Source organism: Manis javanica, chromosome 15 (assembly GCF_040802235.1).
Source record: "Manis javanica isolate MJ-LG chromosome 15, MJ_LKY, whole genome shotgun sequence".
Classification (NCBI taxonomy): Eukaryota; Metazoa; Chordata; class Mammalia; order Pholidota; family Manidae; genus Manis; species Manis javanica.
The window spans coordinates 37,615,475-37,639,537 of record NC_133170.1 but is presented as its reverse complement, the minus strand read 5'-3'; the positions used below and the strand labels follow the sequence as shown (position 1 = coordinate 37,639,537).

Here is a 24,063-nt window from a genome sequence, read left to right as displayed (position 1 = left end):
GGAGGGCTTGGGTCCTCACGAGACCATGGCTTTCTTATTTCACCCTTTTCTGTGAAGTCTTCTCTTTTCCCCAGATTTAAGCAGTCTGTTGCAGTCTTCTTTCAGATTGCTCTTTCAGGATTAGTTGTACTTTCTGTATTTTTGTGTTATATGTCATTTTGGGAGGAGGTTTCTCCCTCACTTCTCACACTGCTGTCTTTTTTCACCAATCTAGATATTAATTCTTTATATACAAAGCGGATGTTAGTTCCTTATCAGATATATCATTTGTAATACATTCTCCCATACAGTAGGTTGTCATTTTATTTTATTGATGGCTTCCATTGTTATGCAGAAGCTTTTTAGTTTGCTTTTCTAGTCCTACTTGTTTATTTTTGCTTTTGTTTACCTTGCCTTAGAAGACATATCCAGAAAAATATTACTAATGCTGATGTTCAAGAGCTGCCTATGTTTTCTTCTAGGAATTTAATTGTTTCAGGTCTTATATTTATGTCTTTAATCCAGTTTGAGTTTACTTTTTAGTATGTTGCAAGTTAGTGATCTGGTTTCACTCTTTTGCATGTAGCTGTCTGGTTTTGCCAACACCATTTGTTGAAGAGACAGTTTTTTCCTCATTGTATTCTTGCCTTCTTTGTCATTTATTAATTGGTCATATAGGCATGGGTTTATATTTGGACTTTCTATTCTGTTCCAGTGGTCTATGTAACTGTTCCTGTGGTGGTACCATACTGCTGATCACTGTAGCTTTGTAGTATAGTTTGAAAGAGTGGAGCATGATACCTCCATATATGTTCTTCTTTTTCAAGGCTGCTCTGCTATTCAGGTTTTTTTATGGTTCCAAACAAATTTTAGGATTACTTGCTCTAGTTCAGTGAAAAATGTCATTGGTATTTCTATAGAAATTGTATTAAATCTGCAGATTCCTTTGGGTAGTATGGCCATTTTAACAAGATTAATTATTCTTATCCATGAGCATGGGGTAGATTATCTTTTATTTTTGTCTTCTTCAGTTTCTTTTATCAATGTTTTTTTTTTTCAGAGTACAGGTCTTTCACCTCTTGGTTAAATTTATTCCTAGGTATATATTCGTTTTGATGCAATTATAAATGGGATTTATTTCTTAATTTCTCTTTCAGTTAGTTCATTATTTGCATATAGAAACACATGTTTCTGTATATTGATTTTTGTATCCTGCAACTTTACTGAATTCATTTATTCTAGTGGGGTTTTTTTGCTTAAGTATTTATGGTTTTCTATGTATAATATGTCATCTGCAAATAGTGACAATTTTACTTTTTCATTAACAATTTGGATGCTTTTTTTTCTTGTCTTATTGCTGTGGCTGGAACTTCCAGTACTATGTTAAATTGGAGTGCTGAGAGTGAACATCTTTGTCTTATTCCTGATTTGGGAGGAAAAGCTTTCAGCTTCTCACCATTGAGTATGAGTCTAGTGGTGGGTTTGTCACATATGGCCATTGTTATGTTGAAGTATGTCAACTCTATACCCACTTTTTTGAGAATTTTTATCATGAAAGGAAATTTCCTCTATTTCTATCCCTGTGGAAGACAGTGTTGAAGCCCTAACTGTATCTCTGGGCAGTGAATATTTCCTATGCATAGACCCAGCCTTCATCTACCCCTATCTACAGGACCACCTAAGGCTCTCTGGACATTAGGGCCCTTGTGGTCTGGCAGGAGGGGAAAATGGGGGAGATAATATTCCTTAAATAGTGAATGAAGGGAGTTGGTCCTCACCCACTGGGTAGGGGGACTCAGAAGTGCATGTTCTATACTAGCTTCCAGAGTTCTTTCACAGATTAGGTTCCAGTTGCCCACTGTGGTAACCAACTTGATGATATGTCCTTGAATGGCTTCCTTCCACTTCCCCATTCTCTTCTCACTGCCATAATTGACCACTTAACCTTAAATCCTCCTCTCAGAGTTTGCTTTCTAGAGACTCCAAACTAAGAGAGCTCTCTAGAGCAGACTGTGGCTTAATGGCAAGATTCCTCACATTTTTTTAAAGATCTTGTTATATAAAGCTTAAATTGTTTTTGTTTTCTTGGATCTTTTTTTTTTTGATAAAATGGGGGTAGATAAATGGGTGAGGAAGAAGGAAGGATGAGTTAGTGAGTCTCCTAGTTTTACCATCTTTTAAAGCATACCCCTCCCTATAAAATTTTCATTCCACATTCCATAATGTATACTGTGGTTTGTGTGTGTGTGTGTGTGTGAGACTAAAGAATGAAATTCTCAAGTAGTTTTTAAAGTAATTTTCTTTTTTAAAAAGTCACATGCTATTAACTTTCATGGCCTATTCAAGTAATGCAAATACAGGCATTCCTCTAGTGGATATTGATTGATACAGGGCAAGTAGTAATGAATGATAAATTAATTTCTTTTGCTACTTGGGATCCACCTGGAGAAGAGGCTACTCAGCATACTACAAAGTAGTTTGCATGTGCAAAAGTGAGTATCCTGGGGCTCTATTTTTTATAGATTTTACCTTTTCCTTTCTCCTCAAAGAAAGGTTAGGCATCCGCACCCTGAACTCCATGTTTATTGCAGCATCTATCATGATACTGTTCAACTATTCTTGTACTTACGGCGTCCCACATGTGTCTGAGCTCTCTTGGAGGGCTGGAGAATTGTCTTTGGCATCTTTGTATGGTATTTAGCATGCAGAAGGCAGTCAACAGATGGTGCAGTAATTGAAGGGCAGAATGTCCTATCTTAAGGTATTTAGTGATGGCTGCTTGGTGCCTTGTGTGGAGTATGAAGTTGGACTCTGCAGAAGGAGTTTGCTGCTCAGTTGCTAATGTCTTCCTTGGGCATCTGCACAGCACCATGAGTCATTTGAGCCCCCATTGTATCCAAAACTCTGCTACATGCTTGTTACCTGGGGTGGATAAGGGAAGACCAGATGAATTGCAAAGTTCTATCCCAAAATGAACTGAGATCAGTGCTTTAATGGTTAAAAACAAAAGCAGCTCATAGATTATGTCATATGATTGTGACACATAAAATAAATTTGTTCTTTTCTCTGGCCACAGACACCTAAAAATATGTTTTTGAATTGCTGAGGAAAGAAAAAATAAGTGAAATAAAATAAAATTCCTTTTAATATGTTCTTCACTACCACCTGTACAGTGTTTTTTTTCAGTTACTGATTTAGGTAACATTGGTTCCTGGCTTTTCCATTTTTTTAATTAATGTGCCACTTTTTAAAATAAATGTCACTCTCTGCCATTCTATTGTTTGTGCCACTTTACATTTTAAAGTGGTATGTTATATTAAAGGGGAGAAAATACTTGAAAAGGGGATGTTTTCTACTCTCATGATATTTCAACTTGTAAATAGAGAAATACTGTGGCCTTAAATCTCTTAGCCTATTCTAAGTTTTAAGATTGAAATAAATAAAAGTGAATCTAAATGGGTCAAACTTCTGGAGATTTGGTTTTTCATCACCCCAAAGTGTGTACAGTTATTTGTGGTAGCACTTGAACATGCTTATGTGATGCATAATTCCATTAATCAGGCTCCCAGGTGTAGAAAAGCAGCCACCCTCTGTGGTTTAAGCAGACGGGGATTTGGTCTAGAACACAATAGCAGCAGGAGAACTTGGGTACAGGCTGAAGGCTAAATTTCCAGGAACATCAGCTAGAACTGCGCCACTGCAGCTGTTTCTTATGATGCCTGTATTAGTGAAAAGGAGCTTCGCAAAGCTCATACCTAGGGTAGTGTCTCCAGTCGGTGGAACTAGTTCACACACTGACACCCCCACTCAAGGGAGGCAGGAGGTGAAGGTTTGTCTGGGTTTCTGTTCCTGCTTTTATCTATCTGGGGAGAGCAGGACCCACAGTCCAGGGGTCTACTACAGCAGGCAGGCATCTGCCATGGTCATGTCTCATGAAAATAACAGCAGACAAATTGTGCAAACTGACCTCTACTTTTTAAAAAGAAATGTAGTAAAAAGATGAGATGTAAATGCACAAAATTATTAATGCTGATTATCTCTCTGGTGGATTGTGCATAATGTGCTCCTTATGTCTTATTTAAAAAATTTTTCTATTATGAAACTATATTTTCTTATAAATTAGAAAAAGGAGAGCTTACCTTTCATGAAAGTAGTGTTAAAAACATAATAGTCTTGCTAGATGGGTGAAAACTCTAAATAGTCCTGAACCAATTTAATAAGCTCTCTTTGTTAAACAGCTGAATGCTGATAAAAAAAGTAAAAAACAAAAAAGCTACTCTCCTGTCTAAGCTGAGGTTAAAATCTGTTTCCTGTGGCTTTTCTGTCAGAGGGTGCAGCAACTGCTGATCTCATTAGAGAGTCAGAGCATCACAAGTCAGGGGCACCTCAAGACAACATTTACTCCAAATTCATATCATTCATCTTGATTTGAAATTCCTAAAAATACAAATATATATATACACACATTCATGTGAATTTATCTGTTTGTTTAATATCTGTCTTCCCCAGTAGACACAGGGTCAGAACCACAAACCCCTGTGCCCACTATACCTTAGACGCATGCTAGGTTCCTCCTCTATGCAGGCAGCATACAGACTGTTGATGGTAAATCCCAAGGGAAGAGACCTGGACCTACTGCAAAGCCTTCCAGTCTCACCATGCTGACTGTTGTGGCTGCATGGACATCACTCTGCTGCTCCCACACCTCACGGGTCTACACAAGAGACCAGAGATCTCTTAGGTCCATTGGCTTCCCTGTGCCCCTTGAAGGCCTTTCTTTCATTCCTTCCCCTTGCTGGACACAAGAAAATGCAAGGGGTCCTGTTCTTTTCTGTGTCCTCCTTCAGAGAGAGCGCACAGGTCTTCTGCTCTCAGGCTCCCTTGCCCTTCGTGGAATTTCATTCCCACCTCCTCTCTGGACCCAGTCTAGTGGACGTGAACTGTTTTCAAGGGCTCAGCAGTATCCAATTTTCCTTCCTCCTCTTCATCTGGTCCAGAGGGTCTCTTTCTCACTGGGGTATGGAGGACACTCAGTTACGGTCAGGTGTTCCTCTGATCTGTTCTCTTTAGCCCAGGGATTTGACTCAGTCTCTGTAGTTTGTGAGATGTCATCTTTTTTCCTGAGGCAGCATATGCTGCTGGCTCAATGGGGAAAATGTGAAAGGATATAAGGGAATTTGGGGAGAAACAACCCTTGGTTAACATCTCAGAAATAACATCTGCCCTATTTATCTGGGCATGTTTTAAGGGGGTGAATTTTTTAAATTGCATTATCACTGATACACAATATTGTATTTGAAGGGCCCCCACCCATAAGATGGCGAACTCACCCCTCACCCCCCCTAATCCCAGCACCTAGCCAATAGCCACCAGCCCCGTAGAAGTGACACCTCAATCAGCTCATGCCCCTTCCTATATAACCCAGCACCTTTCCCTAATAAAGCAGAATTCTCCAGTAACTGCTGCTGTGTTGTTCCTTTCCTTTCATTGGTGCCGAAAGCTGGGAGATGGGACACCCCAACTGGGCCCCGTCTTCCCCCCGACACTAGCAGCAGCTTGCCCTCGTCCTCTTTTTCTGGCACTGGCTCCTCACAGTCACCACTCCTCTTTGGCCTTTGGGTAAGTTTTCCCCTGGAGCGGGCCACTCTTCCCCAAGCTATCGCAGCACCATTGACCGTGATCGTCCAACGAGGCCCTGACGCTCAGGGATGAGGAGGGAACTCTCCCCGCCTCAGGCCTTCACGGCTGCGGCGGACCCTCAGGCCCCTCCTCCAACAGCCATAAACGAGGTGACTCCTTTGCAGATGAGAATGCTCCCTTTCCCACCCCCTCCTCCTTCTGTTCCGTCTGCCAAAATCCGTTCCATCTGCTGAAAATTCCTAGTACTAGGTACCTTGTGACTCTGGCACTCTGCCTTCTTAGAGAAGTCTGGGTGACGACCCACACTTCCTAAGAAATTCCGACTCATACACGAGTTTCCGCAGACCACCAAGGATCATTGGGGATGCCCTTTGTCTCCTTGTGGTCTGCTTCCAGTCCGAGGATCTCCGTTCATCTCCCCTGTTTGTCTCCTTCTCTGTCCTTTAGCCATGGGACCCTCCTCATCCCTCCCTAAGGATTCACCTCTTGAATGCCTGCTCAAGTATCTAACCACCCTCTCCCTGACACCTGATATAAAACCAAAACTTCTCCATAAATACTGCTCCCAAGATTGGCCGACATACCCCCTAGACAATCACAACCAATGGCCAGCAGGGGGAACTCTTGATCCTAACATCACTCACGATCTCTTTAACTACTGCCAGCGCCTGAAAAAATGGAAAGAGATTCCCTATATCGAAGCTTTCCGCCTCCTCCTCCCACCTCCCTTGCCACCGCTGCTTCCTCCTACCCCCACCTCCCACCAAGGTCTCCTAGCCTGTAAGCCATCTCCCCCACAGAAGCCTCCTGTTCACTCCCTTCCTCCTCCTTCTCCCACCCCCCTCACTGCCACTGCCTCCTCCTCCCCCCAAGTTCTCCTAGCCTGCAAGCTGTCTCTCCCGCAGAAGCCTCCTGCCCACACCGTTCCCCCTCCTCTCCTACAACAGCCCCTCCCCCTTCCTCCACCACCACCACTGCCGTCACCACTGCCTCCATCCCCGCAGAAGCCTCCCGTTCACTCCATTCCCCTTCTTCTCCTACAACAGCCCTTCTCCCTTCCTCCCCCACCATCTCCTCCCCCATCTCACTTCCTCCGCCTTTGTCCCCCTCACCTGCCCCTCCCCCACGGATTCAGCCTAAGCCTTTCAGCCCCCCTTAACTATGTCCCGGGGGCCTCCTCCGTCTTTGCCCTCATCACCTGTTTCTCCCCCACAGACTGAGCCAAAACCCTTCAGTCCCCCTCAGACTTGATCCCGAGAGCCTCCCAAAATCATCACCCCCCTCTGGGACATAGCTTAGGCAGACTCACTCAAGTCCTATTACAGTATACCAGCCTTGACCCAGAAACACCTGACAGAAGACATGTCCTTATGACATACTTCCTAGCTCAAAGCTACCCCGACATTAAAGCTAAACTCAAAAAGTTAGAACAGGGCCCTGCTACCCCACAGACTGAGATCCTAACAGTGGCCTTTAAAGTCTTCCATAACCGGGAGGAGGAGAAAGAACGCCGCAAACAAAAGGCTGATCAGGCCAATTTCCAAATGTTGGCCCAGCTGATAAAACCACAACCTGGGCACCCTTCTACAAACAAGCACCCCCCATGAGCTTGTTTCAAGTATGGACAAGAATGACATTCACCAAGGGCATGCCCCTCCCCCAGATCTCCTACCACCCCATGCCCCAGATGCCACAAAAAGGGCCACTAGAGGTCTGATTGCCCAGCCACCCGAAGGGGAGGCTGGATGAAAAACCCCCATTCTAAGCCCGCCGTAGTGGGGCTGGCAGAATAAGATTGACGGGGCCCGGGGGCTTCTTGCCCGACCATTTCCATCACCAAACAGGAGACCAGGGTTACTTTAATAGTAGACGGTCGCCCCATCTCCTTCCTCCTAGATACAAGAGCCACCTTCTCAGTCTTGCGAGAATACTGGGGCCCTACCATGCCTGCCATTACTCCTATAGTCCGGGTAGGAAGTAAACAGATTTTCCCATTAAACCCCCCCCTTTTATGCACAATCCAAGACAACCCCATACCTTTCTCCCACTCCTTCCTAGTTATGCCCCAGTGTCCCATCCCTTTACTAGGATGGGACATCCTTTCTCTCCTCCACGTTTCCATAACTATATCCACTCCCACAGCCCCCAGTACTTCCTTTTTGATGGCCCTCATAGCCGACGACCCCCCTCTACCCAATGAAAGCTCCAGTTCCACCTTCATACACCCTGTAAATCCCAAAGTTTGAGACATCACAAGCCCCTCCATAGCTCTATGTCCTCCTGCCTCTATCAAATTACATGACCCCTCTTAGTATATCTGTCAGGCCCAATACCCCCTAACCACTTCAGCCCTCATAGGCCTCCAACCCATCATTCAAGATCTCTTAAACAAAAATTACCTCAGACCCACTCACTCCCCTTTTAATACCTCCATATTAGCTGTTAAAAAAAAACAAAAACCAATGGATCTTTCTGCCTTGTCCAAGACCTTCACCTCATCAACATGGCCATTGTCCCTATCCATCCCTTAGTTCCAAATTCATACACCCTTTTATTGCAGATCCCTGCCTCAGCATCCCACTTCTCAGTCCTAGATCTCAAGGATGCATTTTTTCTATCCCTCTGGACCCCTCCTCCCAAGATTTTTTCGCCTTCACCTAGACGGACCCATACACAAGACATTCTGAACAACTCACTTGGACAATTTTGCCACAAAGCTTCCAAGATAGTCCCCATATTTTTGGACAGGTCCTAGCTCAGGACTTCAAACAGTTTCATCATGATCACTCCGAGTCCACCTTATTACAACACGTGGACGATCTTCTACTCTGCAGTCCCTTGTGGGAACAGTCTCAACTTGCCACTGCCTCCCTACTTAACCTTCTAGCTTCCAGAGGTTACCAGGTATCCCCCATCAAAGCTCAAATGTCTTCCCCTTCTGTCACTTACCTCAGATTCCTTCTATCTCAACAAAGAAATTCCATTACCTTAGACAGAAAACAGCTCCTCTCTGACCTGCCTGTTCCCAAAACCAAGACAGAAATCCTTTCCTTTCTAGGCCAGGCTTGGTATTTTAGAGTGTGGATCCTTAACTTCTCCCTGTTGGCAAGACCCCTATACGACCTCAGCAAGGGCCCCCCTGAAGAACCATTATCATCCTCACCCCGACACTCCTTCATTAAGCTCCGTCAAGCCCTTGTGGAAGCTCCAGCTTTCCACCTTCCTGATCTGTCAAAGCCCTTCTCATTATACATTCATGAGAAGTCCAGTCAAGCTCTAGGAGTCCTAGGCCAATATTATGGCCCATCCTTTGCCCCAGTAGCTTATCTCTCCAAGCAATTAGACCTCACAGTTCAGGGATGAGCCCCCTACCTATGGGCATTAGCTGCTGGACAGCTCTTGCAGAAGGAAGCTCATAAACTGACATTCAGGGTGCCCCTTACCATTCTGTCCCCACATCACTTAAAAGACCTCTTAACCTACAAAAGTTTACAGACTCTCCCTCCCTCCAGACTCCTGACCTTACTGTCCTCTTTCTTCCAAAATCCAGACATTTCTTTCCTCCCCTGCCATCCCCTGAATCCGGCCACTATTCTTCCTCTACCCTACTCTCCTCATACTCCCTTGCATGATTGCCTGGAAGCCCTTCACAACTTCCTTCTGTGCCACTCCACGATCTCCAAAGGAGCCCTCTCACACTCCGACCTCATCTGGTTTACTGACAAGTCCTCCTTTAAACATGAGGGCACCCACTACGCAAGATACGCAGTAGTCTCCCTCGAAGACGTCATTGAGGCACGAGCCCTACCCCCCGGTACAACCAATCAACAGGCTGAACTCATTGCAGCCACCAGAGCTTGCACTCTGGCCCAGGACACGTCTCTCACACTGTACACTGACTCCAAATACGTATTCCACATTCTCTTGTCTCACACGGCAGTATGGAAAGAACGAGGCCTCCTCACCACAAAAAGAAATTCCATAACTAATTCAGCCTTAATTACTAAACTTCTAGAGGCTTCACAACTCCCACACCAACTAGGCATAGTCCACTGCAAATCACATCAAAAGGATGACTCCGCCATTGCAAGGGGTAACAACAAAGCTGACAGAGTAGCCCAGTCAGTTGCCCTATGAGAAGACACACCAGAAAATAATCCGTCTGCCCTTGCGGTTTTAGCCTTATCACAAGACACCTTCTGTTCCCAGGACAAAGAGTCTCTCTTCCGCTTCTTACACGATCTGTTCCATCCCAGCCCCCAATCCTTGATCCATTTTTTATAATCCTTTTTTTCTCTCTCCTGAAGACAAAACCCTACTTAACCAAATCACCCCTTGAAACTCTGCATCTCCCATTCACCCCCTTTGCCATCCATACTCGAATCATGACTTTCCTCCTTTACTGCTCTCTCGCTTTTTTTCCTCATTCCTATTGTCTTCCCTGCCACCCCAGCCTCCTTTGTATAGCGATTCAAAGTCAGACAGACTTACACACAGCATCAAACAAAAGTTACTGCCCTCATTGCCACATCAGACTGCCCTCTGAAAGGCTGCTCTGAGCCTTTATACCTCCACTTTCCTCCCTCCACCGAAGTGTTCACTAGCAGCTATCTTTATTCTCCCTACCTCTGCTTCCTCTATGACCAAAAACAAGCCTATTGAAGGCGATGGCAAGACACCTACGGGGGATGTCCCTACTGGTCTTGTGCCATTCACTACATGGGTAACTCCGACCACAGTATTACTTCTCCAACCGTTTCATAAAATATCCCAACGGTTCATTCTCCTTATCAATCCCATATCCTTGGGACTCTCGATGGGTTGCCAGAATCACAGCCTCAGTTTACTACAGGGGGTCCTTGACCCCCCATGGTACCCTTCATATCTCTTGAGAGTATGTTCCCTCTCATTCCCAGATCTCTCAAGTTGCATCAGATATTAGACATTCCAAAAAAGTCATTATCCAAACTTTTGATGGCACCTCTTCATCTTCTTATCCCCTCCCCTCTTCCAATTTCTCCTACTCTTGGTTACAGCTCATTCAAGACACCACCATCTTTTTCAACCACACCCGCAACACAGCCAATTGTTTCTTGTGCGCATCACTACAGCGACCACTGCTGGCCACCGTGACCCTTAATATTTCCAACTACTCCTTCCATGCAGAAGGACAACCCCTCCTCCCCCTGGCAGACATACCTATGTGAACCAGAATACACAGATAATCTCACCATCCACCACTGTGTAAGTCCAACTCCACCCCCCTCCAGCGCACTTCACTGCCTCTCTATCTACACCCCTACCTCCGGCTCTAAAACTTTTATGCAACTGGGACACTTCTTTTGGTGTAATGACAGTCTTTTCAACTCACTGCCTCCCAACTCCAGCACACCCTGCATTCTCATCACTCTAATCCCACAGCTTACACTTTACAGCATGGCAGAATTCCTTGAGCTCCAACCTCCCTTGCACACAAAAAAGGCTGCTTTCCTTCCCATTATAGTCGGTAGTTCCCTAGCCATCTCAGCCATTAGAGCAAGATTTTCAAGGAGAGCCTTAGGTCACTCTCTATGAGCAATTAGAGATCTCAACGCCAAACTTGAGAGAGCCCTGACATCCACTGCCAATTCCCTGGCCTCTCTCCAAAGACAGGTCACTTCTCTAGCTAAGGTCACCCTTCAAAACTGGCAGGCCCTAAATCTCCTTACAGCCGAAAAGGGCAGCACCTACGTCTTCTTCCGAGAAGAGTGCTACTATTACATCAAGGAATCCGGCAGTGTAAAAACTGACATTACCAAACTCACAGACCTTGCCTCCAGCCTCCACTCTGCTTCCAATTCCAACCCATTCTCTTCAATACTAACAAACCCCCTCCTTACCTGGCTCTGGCTTATTGCAGGCCCCATAATAATCATTCTTCTCGCCTGTCTCTTCTTACCCTGTATAATAAAGTTCATCAAAATCCCAAGTCAGAAAAATCTCTAATCAAACTTTCAACCAGCTTTTACTCAGGAACTACCAGCTTCTGGCCACAGAAGATCCCTCACCCTCACGTAACCTTCTCACCACATGCTGAGATGGACCCCTCTCTCTGCTGGAAACTGTTCCTGGAAACAATGGCTGCAGACGCCTGGCTTCTGGCACCCGTATCCTCTTAGCACCACCATTAGAATCAACAAATTCTCGAACTATGATTACAGGGAACCTTCAATGATTTCCAACCTGAAGAATTCCACATCTACTCGTCCTTACTGTAGGGAGTCCTATCAACCCTTTCCTCCCAGTCCTCAAGCCCTCACTCCCTTCTCTGCCCCTGTTCAGCAGGAAGCAGTCAGAGAGAAAGGAATGTCCACAACCCCATAGAGGAGAAAGGGGGGAATGAAAGGCCCCCACCCATAAGATGGCGAACTCACCCCTCGCCCCCCCTAATCCCAGCACCTAGCCAATAGCCACCAGCCCCATAGAAGTAACACCTCAATCAGCTCATGCCCCTTCCTATATAACCCAGCACCTTTCCCTAATAAAGCGGAATTCTCCGGTGAATTGATGCTGTGTGTCGTTCCTTTCTTTTCAGTATTGGTTTCAAGTATACAACACAGCAGTTCAACAGTTACCCATATTATTAAATCCTCACCCCAACTAGTACAGCTAATGTCAACACAGGAAGGTGCTGCAGAATCATTGGCTGTATTCTCCATGCTGCGCTACCATCCCCATGAGCAACTTATGTTATGATTCAGAATTTTTGTGCCCTTTTATTCCCCTCCTCTCTCCCCCATGGTAACCACCAGTCACTTCTCAGTGTCTGTGAGTCTCCTGCTATTTTGTTCATTTTGTTATGTTTTGTTCTTAGATTTCACAAATAAATGAAATCATGTGGTATCTGCCTTTCTCTGCCTGGCTTATTTCACTGAGCATAATGCCCTCTAGGTCCATCCATGTTGTTACAAATGGCAGGATTTCTTTTTTTATGGATGAATAATTTCCATTGTGTATATGTAGCACATCTTATCTATCCATGCATCTACTGGTGAACACTTTGGTTGCTTCCACATCTTGGCTATTGTAAATAATGCAGCAGTAAACATAGGGGTGCATGTATCTTTTCAAATCAGGAATTTTGTTTTCTTTGGGTAGATTTCCAGAAGTGGGGTTACTGGGTCATATGGTATTTCTATTTTTAGTTTTTTTTGGGGGGGGGTGAAATTTGCTATAGTTATCCCAAATTTCTAGTCACTCTCCAAAATATGCTCACTACTGATTTTGAAAAATAAGAAGCATGGCACTCTGAAAAGAGAACAGAAAGTTTGCAAAATGAGTGACTGCTGTTTCTGCTGCTGTCATAGCATTTTTCTCAAACAGCTGAGGTTCTGATAAAATAAATACCCGTCATGTCATTTAGGAGTGGGTGACAGGCTGAGAGTCATTGAGCAGGCGACAAGCCGTAGCTGATTTGGCGAGTCCCCATGTGCCTTTGGCTGACACTGGTCCTGCATGCAGGGGCTTTCCTTGGCCGGCGCAGTGAGACAGTCTCAGATGAGTGTTAGGGTCTGGGCTTCCGAGGCTTCTCCAGAGAACAAGCTACACAGGCATAGAGATGTAAATTCAAGCAAAGTCTTTATTCAGCCAGCTAGCTGGGGTCCAATGTCAGCCCGATGCAGCGGGTCTCAACAAGGACCCTGAGCACTCAGAGCCAAGGGTTTATATAGCATTTTCAAAGCACTTAACTCATAGTAATTTTCCACAACTATACATTATTCTTGCAAGACATACATCCTGGGGTTAAGCAAGGGCAGGATAAGACTACTCCTCAATGGTTAGGGAGGTTCTGCACGATAAGCTTGGTATGTAAGATTAACTGACCAAGGGTCACAGCTGCCCACCACCCGGTGCTCATGATTAACTTGTTTTTCAAGGCCTTACCCAGTTCCAGTTTTTCTTTCTAAGTCACATACTCAGAAAATGGCTTCTAGGCCTTTAAGATGGCTATGCTTATGCTAACCTATTTCTATTCTTACAATGAGGAAGGTAGGATGTCTCCGTGGCAGCTAGGGACGATTGTGTTAGATGTCACCTGACCTAATAGCCCTGCCTTCATGTCCTAAGCTGTGCGTGAGAGTTTTATGCTTTATCATCAAGCTGCCAGATGGAGCTCAGGTAACTGTATGTAAAATCTCATGCGCTGTTGCACAATAGTTGATGTTTGCAAGGAAAAAGAAGTATCTTAAAGCTTTTTATAGCATTTGTTCCTTCACAGCAAGAGAATATTACAAGTCTGTGTAAGACTTTATTATGCTTAACCACTGTGACTTTTAAAACTGTGTGTTAGCTGGGGCTCAGTAAATTGCTGGAAAAAGACTATGAAGATGTCATTGATCTTTGCCTGCTGCTTCATAACCTCATGAGTTACAGAAAAACGTAGCTGTCTATGTTTTTACAAGCTCCTTTCAGTACACTAACATTAGGGATGCCACTCTAAATACCATTAAGTCATTTTTAACCAAATTCTTGATAGAACAGCTCTAAGGACACATTGATAGAAAGCTATAAGGACACATTCTAAGTTTTCCTACTTAAGATGTCAGCTTCTAGGGCAGATTTTCTAACCTAAAATTTTGATGAAATTTTTAACCACTGAGAAGTGGAATGCATGAAGACTTTATCATACTTTGCTGACTGCAATATCAAAGCGTCTAGACCCTGACTTGGAAAGAAGAAACAATCTCTACCTCTGGTATTGCCTGAGGAAATTATTCATCTGCCAATAGGTAGTACCGACTAGAGGAAAATTCTTATTTGAATTAATGAGAAGTGTATAATATAATCACATTTTTAAGAAGCCCTTCTATCTGATGTGATTTGGGCTGGTACTTGGTTAAATGGAGGAAGAAATTTTTAAATGAAATTACTAAAACATTACATCAACTTAAAACATACCATTGTACATTTCCTCCAATTTTTTGATGCACAGCCAGAATTTGATGTCCTCTGATTAGACGTCCCTTCATCATTGTCGCATGAACTACATCCGTAATATGTTAATTAAATTTTCTATGTTTACCTTCTTTAAAGTGGAATGAGAATTCAACAATCTGAATTTGGAATACTAGATTTTTACATTTTTAAATCTTCTCTTTAGAACTGTCTTGTCAATTACTTATTTAACATTAATTTTTTTGCAACATCGTTATCAAACTTTTTGGTAAGCTTTTGACTTAGTTTTCCTAACAAAAATAAAGCTCACACTCATTCTGCATCAGTATGTCATATTTAAGTTACAAACTTACAGTAATGGGCACAATTGGCATAAATAAAGTAGGGAATAAGCATAATGACTTGGGTAAGTGCACATGTCAGCTGTGTGGTCAGAAGTTAGTGGGTGCGCCAGAGAGCACCTGCTTGGCACAGGAATTCCCTGTGGCAAAGGAGAGCTCTGGTTAAGTTATGAGGTCGGTGGAAGGCTTTTAATTAAGAAGGTTTCTACTCTAAATAGATTTTCATTAATATGCATAGGTAGTAACTCTTAAAGAACATTTTTGCAAAATATTTTCTACAAGTTCTGGAGAATGCCTTAAATGAACATCTGAAGCTCATTTATCATCAGTGGAATCTGCACAAATAATTGGTGCAATCTAGTTTGCAATGTGGTTGGTACTGTAATCGGTTTGTTCATCAGATTATTTTTTCCTTACGTGAGAAGAGATAACGTTTTGGGTCACTCCTCACTGAGTTACCACAATTTTTAAATTAGTAATGTGGATATATACTGAGCTGTTGTTCCATGTAAATATGCTTGAGATCCTAGATACTTCTATCAATGATTTTTTCTTCTCCTACATAACAATAAATTAAATGATGACAATTTGAGAACTTTGTATTTAGCACTTTTTTTATGTACTTCATATGTATTATCTCTAATTCTCACAGCTACTTCATAGCATTTGTATTTTCAGTTTTACAGAGGAGGGATTAAGTAAACTTGCCCAAACTCCCAAAGTTAGTGTTAAAATTGTGGTAGTAATAAAGTATGCTATGCCAAGGATAGTTAGAAAAAGAAAATAAATGGATATTGGTCCTACTGATATTAAGTTGATAGATCTTGAAAATTTTAGAGCTGAGGTCCAGAAGTGCATGTGTATGTGTGTGTGTGTGTGTGTGAGTGTATGTGTGTGTGTATAGACAGAGAGGCAGAGAGACACAGAGAGTGAATCAGAAAGGAAAAGCTAAAGACAAAGAGAGAATAAGACAGAATGAGATAGATTATATTTATATATAAACATATATTATTTACACACACACACAGTGACACAGATAAAGAGATACCAAGATAGGAATAGAGAGAAATAAAAAAGCAGACAGAAACAGAGGAAAGCAGATAAGAGACAAGCAAATAAGAGGTAAGAGATAAGATATAAGAGAGATAAGCCAATAAGAGACAAGAGACAGAAAGAGGTAGACAGAAACAAAGACATCAGTGAGAGACAGAAAGAACCTGGAACATCTAGAGAGACAGAGGTAGAGCCACCTCAGCAGTATTGGTTAAGATTAGCTCTGTCTCTGCTCTGTTTGACGCAAACTGTGGAGCTATAGGTGTGGAGGTCAGAGGCCTTGGGGAAAGCCATGTCACTGACCAGGACAGGGAAGCAGGCCCGGAGACTACCAGGGGCAGAATTTCATAACTGACAGTATCAGACCTACAGCCTGGTCATTGTTCATATCTGTTAAATGTGTTTTTTTAGCTCTAAACGTTTTTAAATTATTATTTTTTTGGCTGCAGAAAGGTACTGAAGGAAATCTCTGTTGGAGAATTCAATCTGAATGAGACTGTGCAGGCCAATTTGGAGGCCCCACTCATTTCCAAGCTGGACCACCCAGCCATTGTCAAGTTCCACACAAGCTTTGTGGAGCAAGATAGTTTCTGCATTATCACAGAGTACTGTGAGGTGAGACACTCCTCTTTTGGAAATCTTAATGAAAATTTGTTTCACAGTAAATAGCCATCTGTAAAGAGACATATCATAAATTCAATTATCAAATCAGAAACTAAACTCTAAGGACCTGTTATCTCATGTCTTGTAGCTAAGAATAATCATCTCTAGGTAATTGAGAAACCTTCTTCTAATGAAGGCTTTCCCACCTTTGACAAATTCAGAATGAATGTATCTTTAGGAATAATTGCTATAGAAGAGTGCTTCAGTATTTTGCGGGAAGTGTCTCCCATACATCCTTCAATGGTCCATTGCCTGGATGTTTAAACGCCATAACAGGGACCTGGACAGAGCAGAGGTCCATCTCCTGAGTGCTGGGTTCTAGGCCTATTCCTCATTTCCTTGGGAGAAATTTTGGAAATGGAAATATGCCTCATTTTTCCCATGGAAATCCTTCATATTTATCAGTTTGTGGTTTATGGCTTCAGGTCTTTGCAATTTTCTCTGCTACTCCATGTTTTCTGCAAGTAATAGTCGTACATCTCACTGAACTCCAAGTGAGTATGCAGCTCCATGGAAAGGTGTTAGGAAAGCTGATGAGGTGTGGATCTGTGTGGTCTCTTCTGTGAGGGTGGTCAGGCAGGCCAGCATAATGGGGCTCCCATTAACCAAATGCACCTTGGAAAATTTGGTGTTACTCATACTCTAGAGTGAATTTAGTCAGTTCATCACCTGGGTGTTGCTGGGGCCCAAAAGAAATGATGCTGGGAAGAAGAAGATGCTCTGTAGGATGGAAGGCAAGCCTGATGAGGTCCAAAACTTTGGACAACCAGAGGGTGCCCATGTGTTTCAGACACAGAAAAGAAGCAGTGGGAGAAGAAGCAGCTTAAAAGGTGTAGAGATAGCAATGATACCAGTCTTCCTGCTTTACACATTAGCTGGTGTGTCATACAAGAAGAGACCAATAGTCAAGTTAGATGTCTGCAAGATCAAGATATTCCAAGTTTTGGCTGTTCCCCTTCAAGTCAGCCTCTTTGGCTCAGCCTTGCTAGGTGGATCCCCAACCAGATCTTGCCTCTCTGCTGCTTGGAGGAAAGTGAGAAAAAAAAAACCCCACCAACCCAGGACATTTGGTTAACTATTCCCTCACCCAATGGGGAAGAAAATTATTTGCATGATGAGGCATGAAGAGCAGTGATAGTGAACAATGTAATTATGTCACAAATTCATGCAAAACTACAAGTATTTTCATATGTAACCACACTATGATTCATCTGCTATAGTTTATTCATTTTCTTCCTTTGGCCCCTTCAGTTAAACTCTTATTTGGGAAACAATCGACTCTTATTGCTTATGACTGTTACTGCTACTTCTATTGCTACTTTTGGCACATTGAATTTTCTGAAGACTCTTTCCTGGTCTTAAAATATTTTTCACTTTAGTTGATACTGTCCATTAGATATTTCTGTGATGATGAAAATATTCTATATTTGTGCCATCCAAAGCAGTAGTCACTAGTCACACATGAATCTTTAACACTTGGTGAAGTGTGACCAGTGTGATTGAGGAGCTAAATGTTAAATTTTATTTAATTTTAATTAATTTATTCCTTTTCTTATTGAAGTGGTTGATACACAATATAATATTTGTTTCAAGTATACAACAGTGATTCACCAGTTACTCATGTTATTAGATACCCCAACTAGTGCAGTTACTGTCAATGTAGAAAGATGTTACAGAACCATTGACTGTATTCTCCATGCTGCACTTTCATCCCCATGACCAACTTATATTATCATTGAGAATCTTTGTGCCCTTTTATCCCACTCACCCTCCCTACTCAACCACTTCAGTCCCTCTCAGTGGTAACCACCAGTTACTTCTCAGTGTCTATAAGTCTACTGCTGTTTGTTCATTCTGTTTTGTTTTGTTTTATATTCCACAAATAAGTGAAATCATGTGGCATTTGTCTTTCTCTACCTGGCTTATTCCACTTAGCATAATATCTTTAGGTCCATCCATGTTGTTGCAAATGGTAGGATTTCTTTTCTTTTTACAGCTGAATAATATTCTATTGTGTATGTGTACCACATCTTTGTCCATGCACCTATTGATGGACACTTTGGTTGCTTCCATATCCTGGCTATTGTTAATAATGCAGTGATAAAGGGGTGCATGTATCTTGTGAAATCAAAGATTGTGGGGTTTTTTTGGGGGGGGTAAATTCCTAGGAGTGGAGTTACTGGGTCATATGGTATTTCTATTTTTAGTTTTTTGAGGAGGAACCATATGGCTTTTCACAGTGACTGCACCACTTTACATTCCCCAACAGTGTAGGAGGGTTCCATTTCCTCCACATCCTCACCAACACTTACTACTATTTCTTGTCTCTTGAATAGTGACCATTCTGAATGGTATGAGGTGATATCTCATTGTGGTTTTTATTTGCATTTTCCTGATGATTAGTGACGTGGATCATCTTACCATGTGCCTATTGGCTGTCTGTATGTTTTCTTTGGAAAAATGTCTGTTCAAGTCCTCTGCCCATTTTTTAATTGGGTTGTTTGCATTTTTGGTGTTGAGGCATAATTTTAATTAATTTAAACTTAAATAACCACATATGGCTACTGGCTGCTATATTGTACAGGTCTAAATGATAAGCTATAACTTTCTTTACCTGCCTTAACCTTTAAAATTTTAATTTTAGTGTAATTTTAACCTACCAGGAAATCTGCAAGAATAACTCAATAAACTCCCATATGCTATTTGTCCAGATTTGCCAGTTAGCATTTTTTCTCATTTGCTTTATCATTCTGTTTTTTCATTTACTCTATATTTTTTTCTGAACCACTCGAGAGTGAGTTGCAGGCATGATGCCCCTTCATGCTAAGTTTTACTGTATTTTCTAAGGCTAAGTACATTTTCTTACATGACCACAGCACAATAGTCAACATCAGGAAGTTAACATTGATACAATGCTAGTATGCAATCCAGTGGTTCTTAAGTGGGGTCCCAGACCACCAGCTGCAGCACTCAGGAAGTTAGGCATACAGATTCTCAGCCATACTGAATCAGAAGTTCTGGGAGTGGGGGTCCAACAGTCTGTGTTTTGACAAAGTTCACCTGGTGAGTCTGAAGCACATTAAATCACCCATCTAATCTACAATCAGTATTCAAATTTAGTCCATTTGTCCCAACATATAAAAAGAATGAAGAAACAGAATGTTTTTCTCATGCAGGATCAAGTCCAGGATCATCTGAGTTAATTTTTAAATTAGCTGGTGGTTGCCAAGGGCCGAGCTGCTCCCCTGGAGGGCCGTTGTCATGGTAATGGCAGCGGGAACCCCGGGGAGAGCAACGGGATCCCTGGGCACAGGGTTGCAGAGATGCCAGCCAGGTTGCTGCTGCCCTAACTCCTGGGAATGATGTGTGCGGGTTGCTCCAGTCTTGCTACAGAGACATTTTTCATCTTCAGACCCATATTTGCCCTTAATCTACACAAGCCTGGCATTATCCAATTTCTAGTGAGTTAAAATAATAATATTGGAAATGGCAGACGTCCAAATTAGCACCTCGTAAGAAAATGCAATCATCATAGAAATAGTTGGTTTTTCATATCTACGTTTCCTCTTCTGTAATTAATTTGGGGCCTTGCAAGACTGAAATACATAAAAGCATTTGTGATACTGCTACATCCACCACCCAGCCCTTTGGAAACACTGCATCAGGTTATGAGTGTGAAACATGCTCAGCTGAACTCATAATTTATTGTTAAGATCTCACCAAACTTTTGATAGGGAATGCTTCTAAAACTAACAAAGTGGCAGAATGTTTCAGATATTGGCATCTTCTCTTCTGCCCTGGGAATGGAGTGCCTTGTTGCTCCCTGTTCCACACTCCCTCCTCAGGACTGGGGCCATTCGCTTTCAGAATGTCCTTCCTCCAGCCCCAATCTTCAAATTCTGCCCCTTTTCTCAGGCCTTGCTGAAATGCTGCCTGCTTTGCAAAGACTCCTGTAATCCCCTGGGTGGAAATTGCTCCCCACCCGACTCACTTCCTTAGCATTTTATCTCTTGGAGCACTTGGCACATTTTACATAGTGTGAACCATCTCAGACTCTCAACATGTGGGACTGATATTTTTCTGATCTATTTTGGTATCATGTCATGGACCCACGGAGTGAGCCACAAAGAAACTAGCACTCAGTAAATATTTTTTTTTCTGACAAATTCTTTACCACTTGCTTCCAGCTGCTTCTCAGCTCATTTCTGTCAAATGTTGTTAGTGAAAGATGAAATATTGGATTCTTCTACCTGTCACATATGTCAAAAGCATTTGATCCTACCTCATTTTGCCAGTACACATAACAGTGTACTGCACTGGAGACCTGTGAAATACTGTCTGAAAGCTTCCCCTTTGCATGAGGGTAAGGCATCCCCAGAAATCCCAGCATTAAGTTAGTAGATGCAGTGGAGAAGAGGAGAGAGAGAATGTATGATTATCTGTTGGGAAAAAGGGGAAGAGGCTGGGACCTGTTTATTTCCTGCTCAGTGATATTAACATAGCTTAAACAAGAAGTATGTCAATATGCTGGTACTACTCAAACTTGGCTGTACATTAGGCTTACTTGGCAAAATTTCAGAAATCCTAAGACCTGAGGCCCACCTCCAAAAAGTGTGATTTAATTGATCTGGAGTCTGGCCCAGATGTCAGGATTTTTGAAAGCTCTCTGGGTGATTCTAATGTGCAGCCAGGGCTGAGACCTGAGGGTAAAAAGGAATGGTAATGTGGAAACAGGAAAGCAGAGTCAAAAAGACAAACAGTGTTTATGCAGCACTGAGCAAAGATGAGACCCAGACCTGAATACAGGAAAGTCTGGCCCTGGTGGTGGGTGTGGTTTTATGCTCAGGCCACATAACTTGGTGTTATTATTCTTGAAAATTACCCAGCGTGTTCCTTGTTCCTCAAGCAAACTTGATTCTATTTCAGCTCTACACATATGCCTCTTGTAATGGGAAAAATCTGCTGCCTAAACTGACATGAGCACCCTATTGTCTTGGCAGTTCTAGTTCTCATTGCATAAGAATAAATTGCCATTCTAGGTTATTTATTGGTTCCTTAAGAGTCTGAGGTTCACAAAGGCATTAGTAATCAAGGGTCTTTCTGAAAGCCATTATTGAGTCTGCAACTCTTTGTTAGATGTATTTCCAGAAATGGTGTGGGATGACAGAGATAATATTTCTTTTGCGAACTTATTTGGTAAGATAAATGAATCATTTATACCAATGGCTAACATACAAGGGGAATGTATGTAAAGGGAAGGGTTGTGGTTAAAGTGCTAAGGGAGTTTAGAGTAGAGAGAAATGGCTTCAAACTGCAGGAAACATGGAGGGGATGATGGCATTGTATTCAGACGTGAAATATGGGAAGGATTTGGTTAAGGGAGATGGGGTGAGGACTTTCAGTTAAAGGGAGTCAGTAATGTGATACACAGGCTCAGAAGTAGAGAAGCATAGGCCTTAATTTGGAGCCTAATACTTCACCTTTAATTGTAGTATGTTTGCTGTTGAACATATTCCCTAATGTTAACAACTTATGTAACCATAAATCAGTATCAAAACAAAGATATTAGTGTTGGGAAGGAAAGGACTCAGCTTGGTGTCGCAGGGAAGTTAGATACAGTGAGATGAGAGACCAAAGTAAAAAAATCAAAGTAAGTTTTAATGCACTCTACACAGAGTAGCAGAGTGGGCCTGCCTAAGGTGAGACAGGCAGGCATGGATGGTATTTCTGAGGCTGCTTTTATGTGGTTTTGGCAGGGCTGAGAGATCCTTGATTGACAGCTGTCAGCTCTCTAGGCTTGTTCTGATTGGTGAAATGGGGACAGGGGCTGTGCTGTGCCTGTGCCTCTGATGGTTATCTGGGGGGACCCTGGACATTATCTGAGTCACTCTTGGACCCTGTGGCTTCATCTGATTAACTCTTTGAGTCATTTCTGGCTTTCTGGTTCTATTTGATCAACTCCCTGAGCCATCTTTGAGGGGCCCTTTCTCCTTTCCATTTTGCTCATTTCAGCCTTTCTGCCTAACATTAGTATTTTATCAGTTTCCACCAGTGTCTTTTGTCTGTTCTAGGATCCAACCTAGGATCCTGCACTGTGTGTCATTGTATCTCCTTAGAATTCACTGATCTGTGACAGTTTTCCTTTCCTCCCTCCTCTGTTATGACCTTGACCCTTTTACTGAGTACTGCTAAGTTATTTTGTAGAATGTCTCTGAGTGTGGGTCTGTACACTATTTTCTCATGATGACATTGAGGTTGCATATTCTGGGCAAGATGATCAGGGAAGTGACATTGCATCCTCAGTGCATCATGTTAGAAGGCACATCACATTAGTGTATTTTATTGCTGGTGATGAGAACTTCGATTATTTGATTAAGGTTGTGTTCCTGGATTTCTTCTCTGCAAAGTTACTATTTTCCATAATTTTCTTTTAATTAAGGTATTGTTGATATACACACGTATGAAGGTTTACATGAAAAACAATATGATTACTACATTCACCCATATTATCGAGTCCCCCCCATACCCCATTGCAATCACTGTCCATCAGTGTAGTAAGATGCCACAGAGTCACTGTTTGACTTCTCTGTGCTACACTGTCTTCCCATGATCCCCCCCAAACCATGTGTGCCAAATCATAATTGTAAGGCTGGAGGCACCAGGGGAAGGGGTGAGCCTGCTGGACAAGCTTAGGCCTCACCAAACAGGGCAGGGGAGACCAACAGTTTCTGGTATGACAACATTCCAGAGTCTGATCAGACAACATACCTAACTAGAGCCCTCCCCCAACTAGAAGAGTAGTGGTAAGTTTCCAATACCTGACTAAAGGCCAATGAGAGACCCCACGTACCCTAGGCGAACCAATCCCCAAGCCACTGTATATCTTTGCTCTCCCTCCCCCTGCCTTCTTTAAAAACTTGCTCCCTGCCCTGCTGGGCGCGACTTCCCCAGCCTCCATTTCTGTAGACTGATGAACCTCGCCTGGGAATTGCATTCAAATAAACTACCTGGCCCTTTGTTGCCTCTCTTTGCCTGCTTATTTCGGTTGGAATTTATCTTACATTTGGTGCCAAAATCCCGGGAAGGAGCATGAGTGCAGGGCCCTGACAGGCCACTGGTGGCCCTGCCCCCTCCTTCCCCAATGCGGGACTTCAGCCTGCTCTCCGTTGCATAGACTATTTTCCAGTGAGTCCCTCAGTTTTTCCCGGTCTGTTTCCCTTCCTAACTCCATTTCACTTGGTCTGTTAGAAATCGTAGCTATGCCCAGGTTGGAGCATCTGGCCCCTTGGGCATCCAGCCCATCTGCTGTGGGCATCCAGGATACCTGCCCCTGGCCCTGTGGTGTGGGAGACGTCTCTCACCCAGGCTCCCAGAATGTCTCCCCTGACTTGGCGTGCTTGGCATGCTGGGTGCTCCTCTCAGCGGGATTAGTTGAGGGGGGGTGGTGACGCAG

At 42.9% G+C, this 24,063-nt stretch overlaps 1 protein-coding gene across 1 annotated transcript in view; it reads left to right on the top strand.

Annotated features, from left to right (window-relative positions):
- The window catches only part of NEK11 (NIMA related kinase 11), a gene marked incomplete at its 5' end in the record, with an annotated part of 387,736 nt that overhangs the window by 74,608 nt on the left and 289,065 nt on the right, over positions 1 to 24,063 (top strand). Inside the window, 1 exon segment of the mRNA XM_073222396.1 lies at positions 16,397 to 16,562. Coding sequence (XP_073078497.1) covers positions 16,397 to 16,562 — 166 coding nt within the window.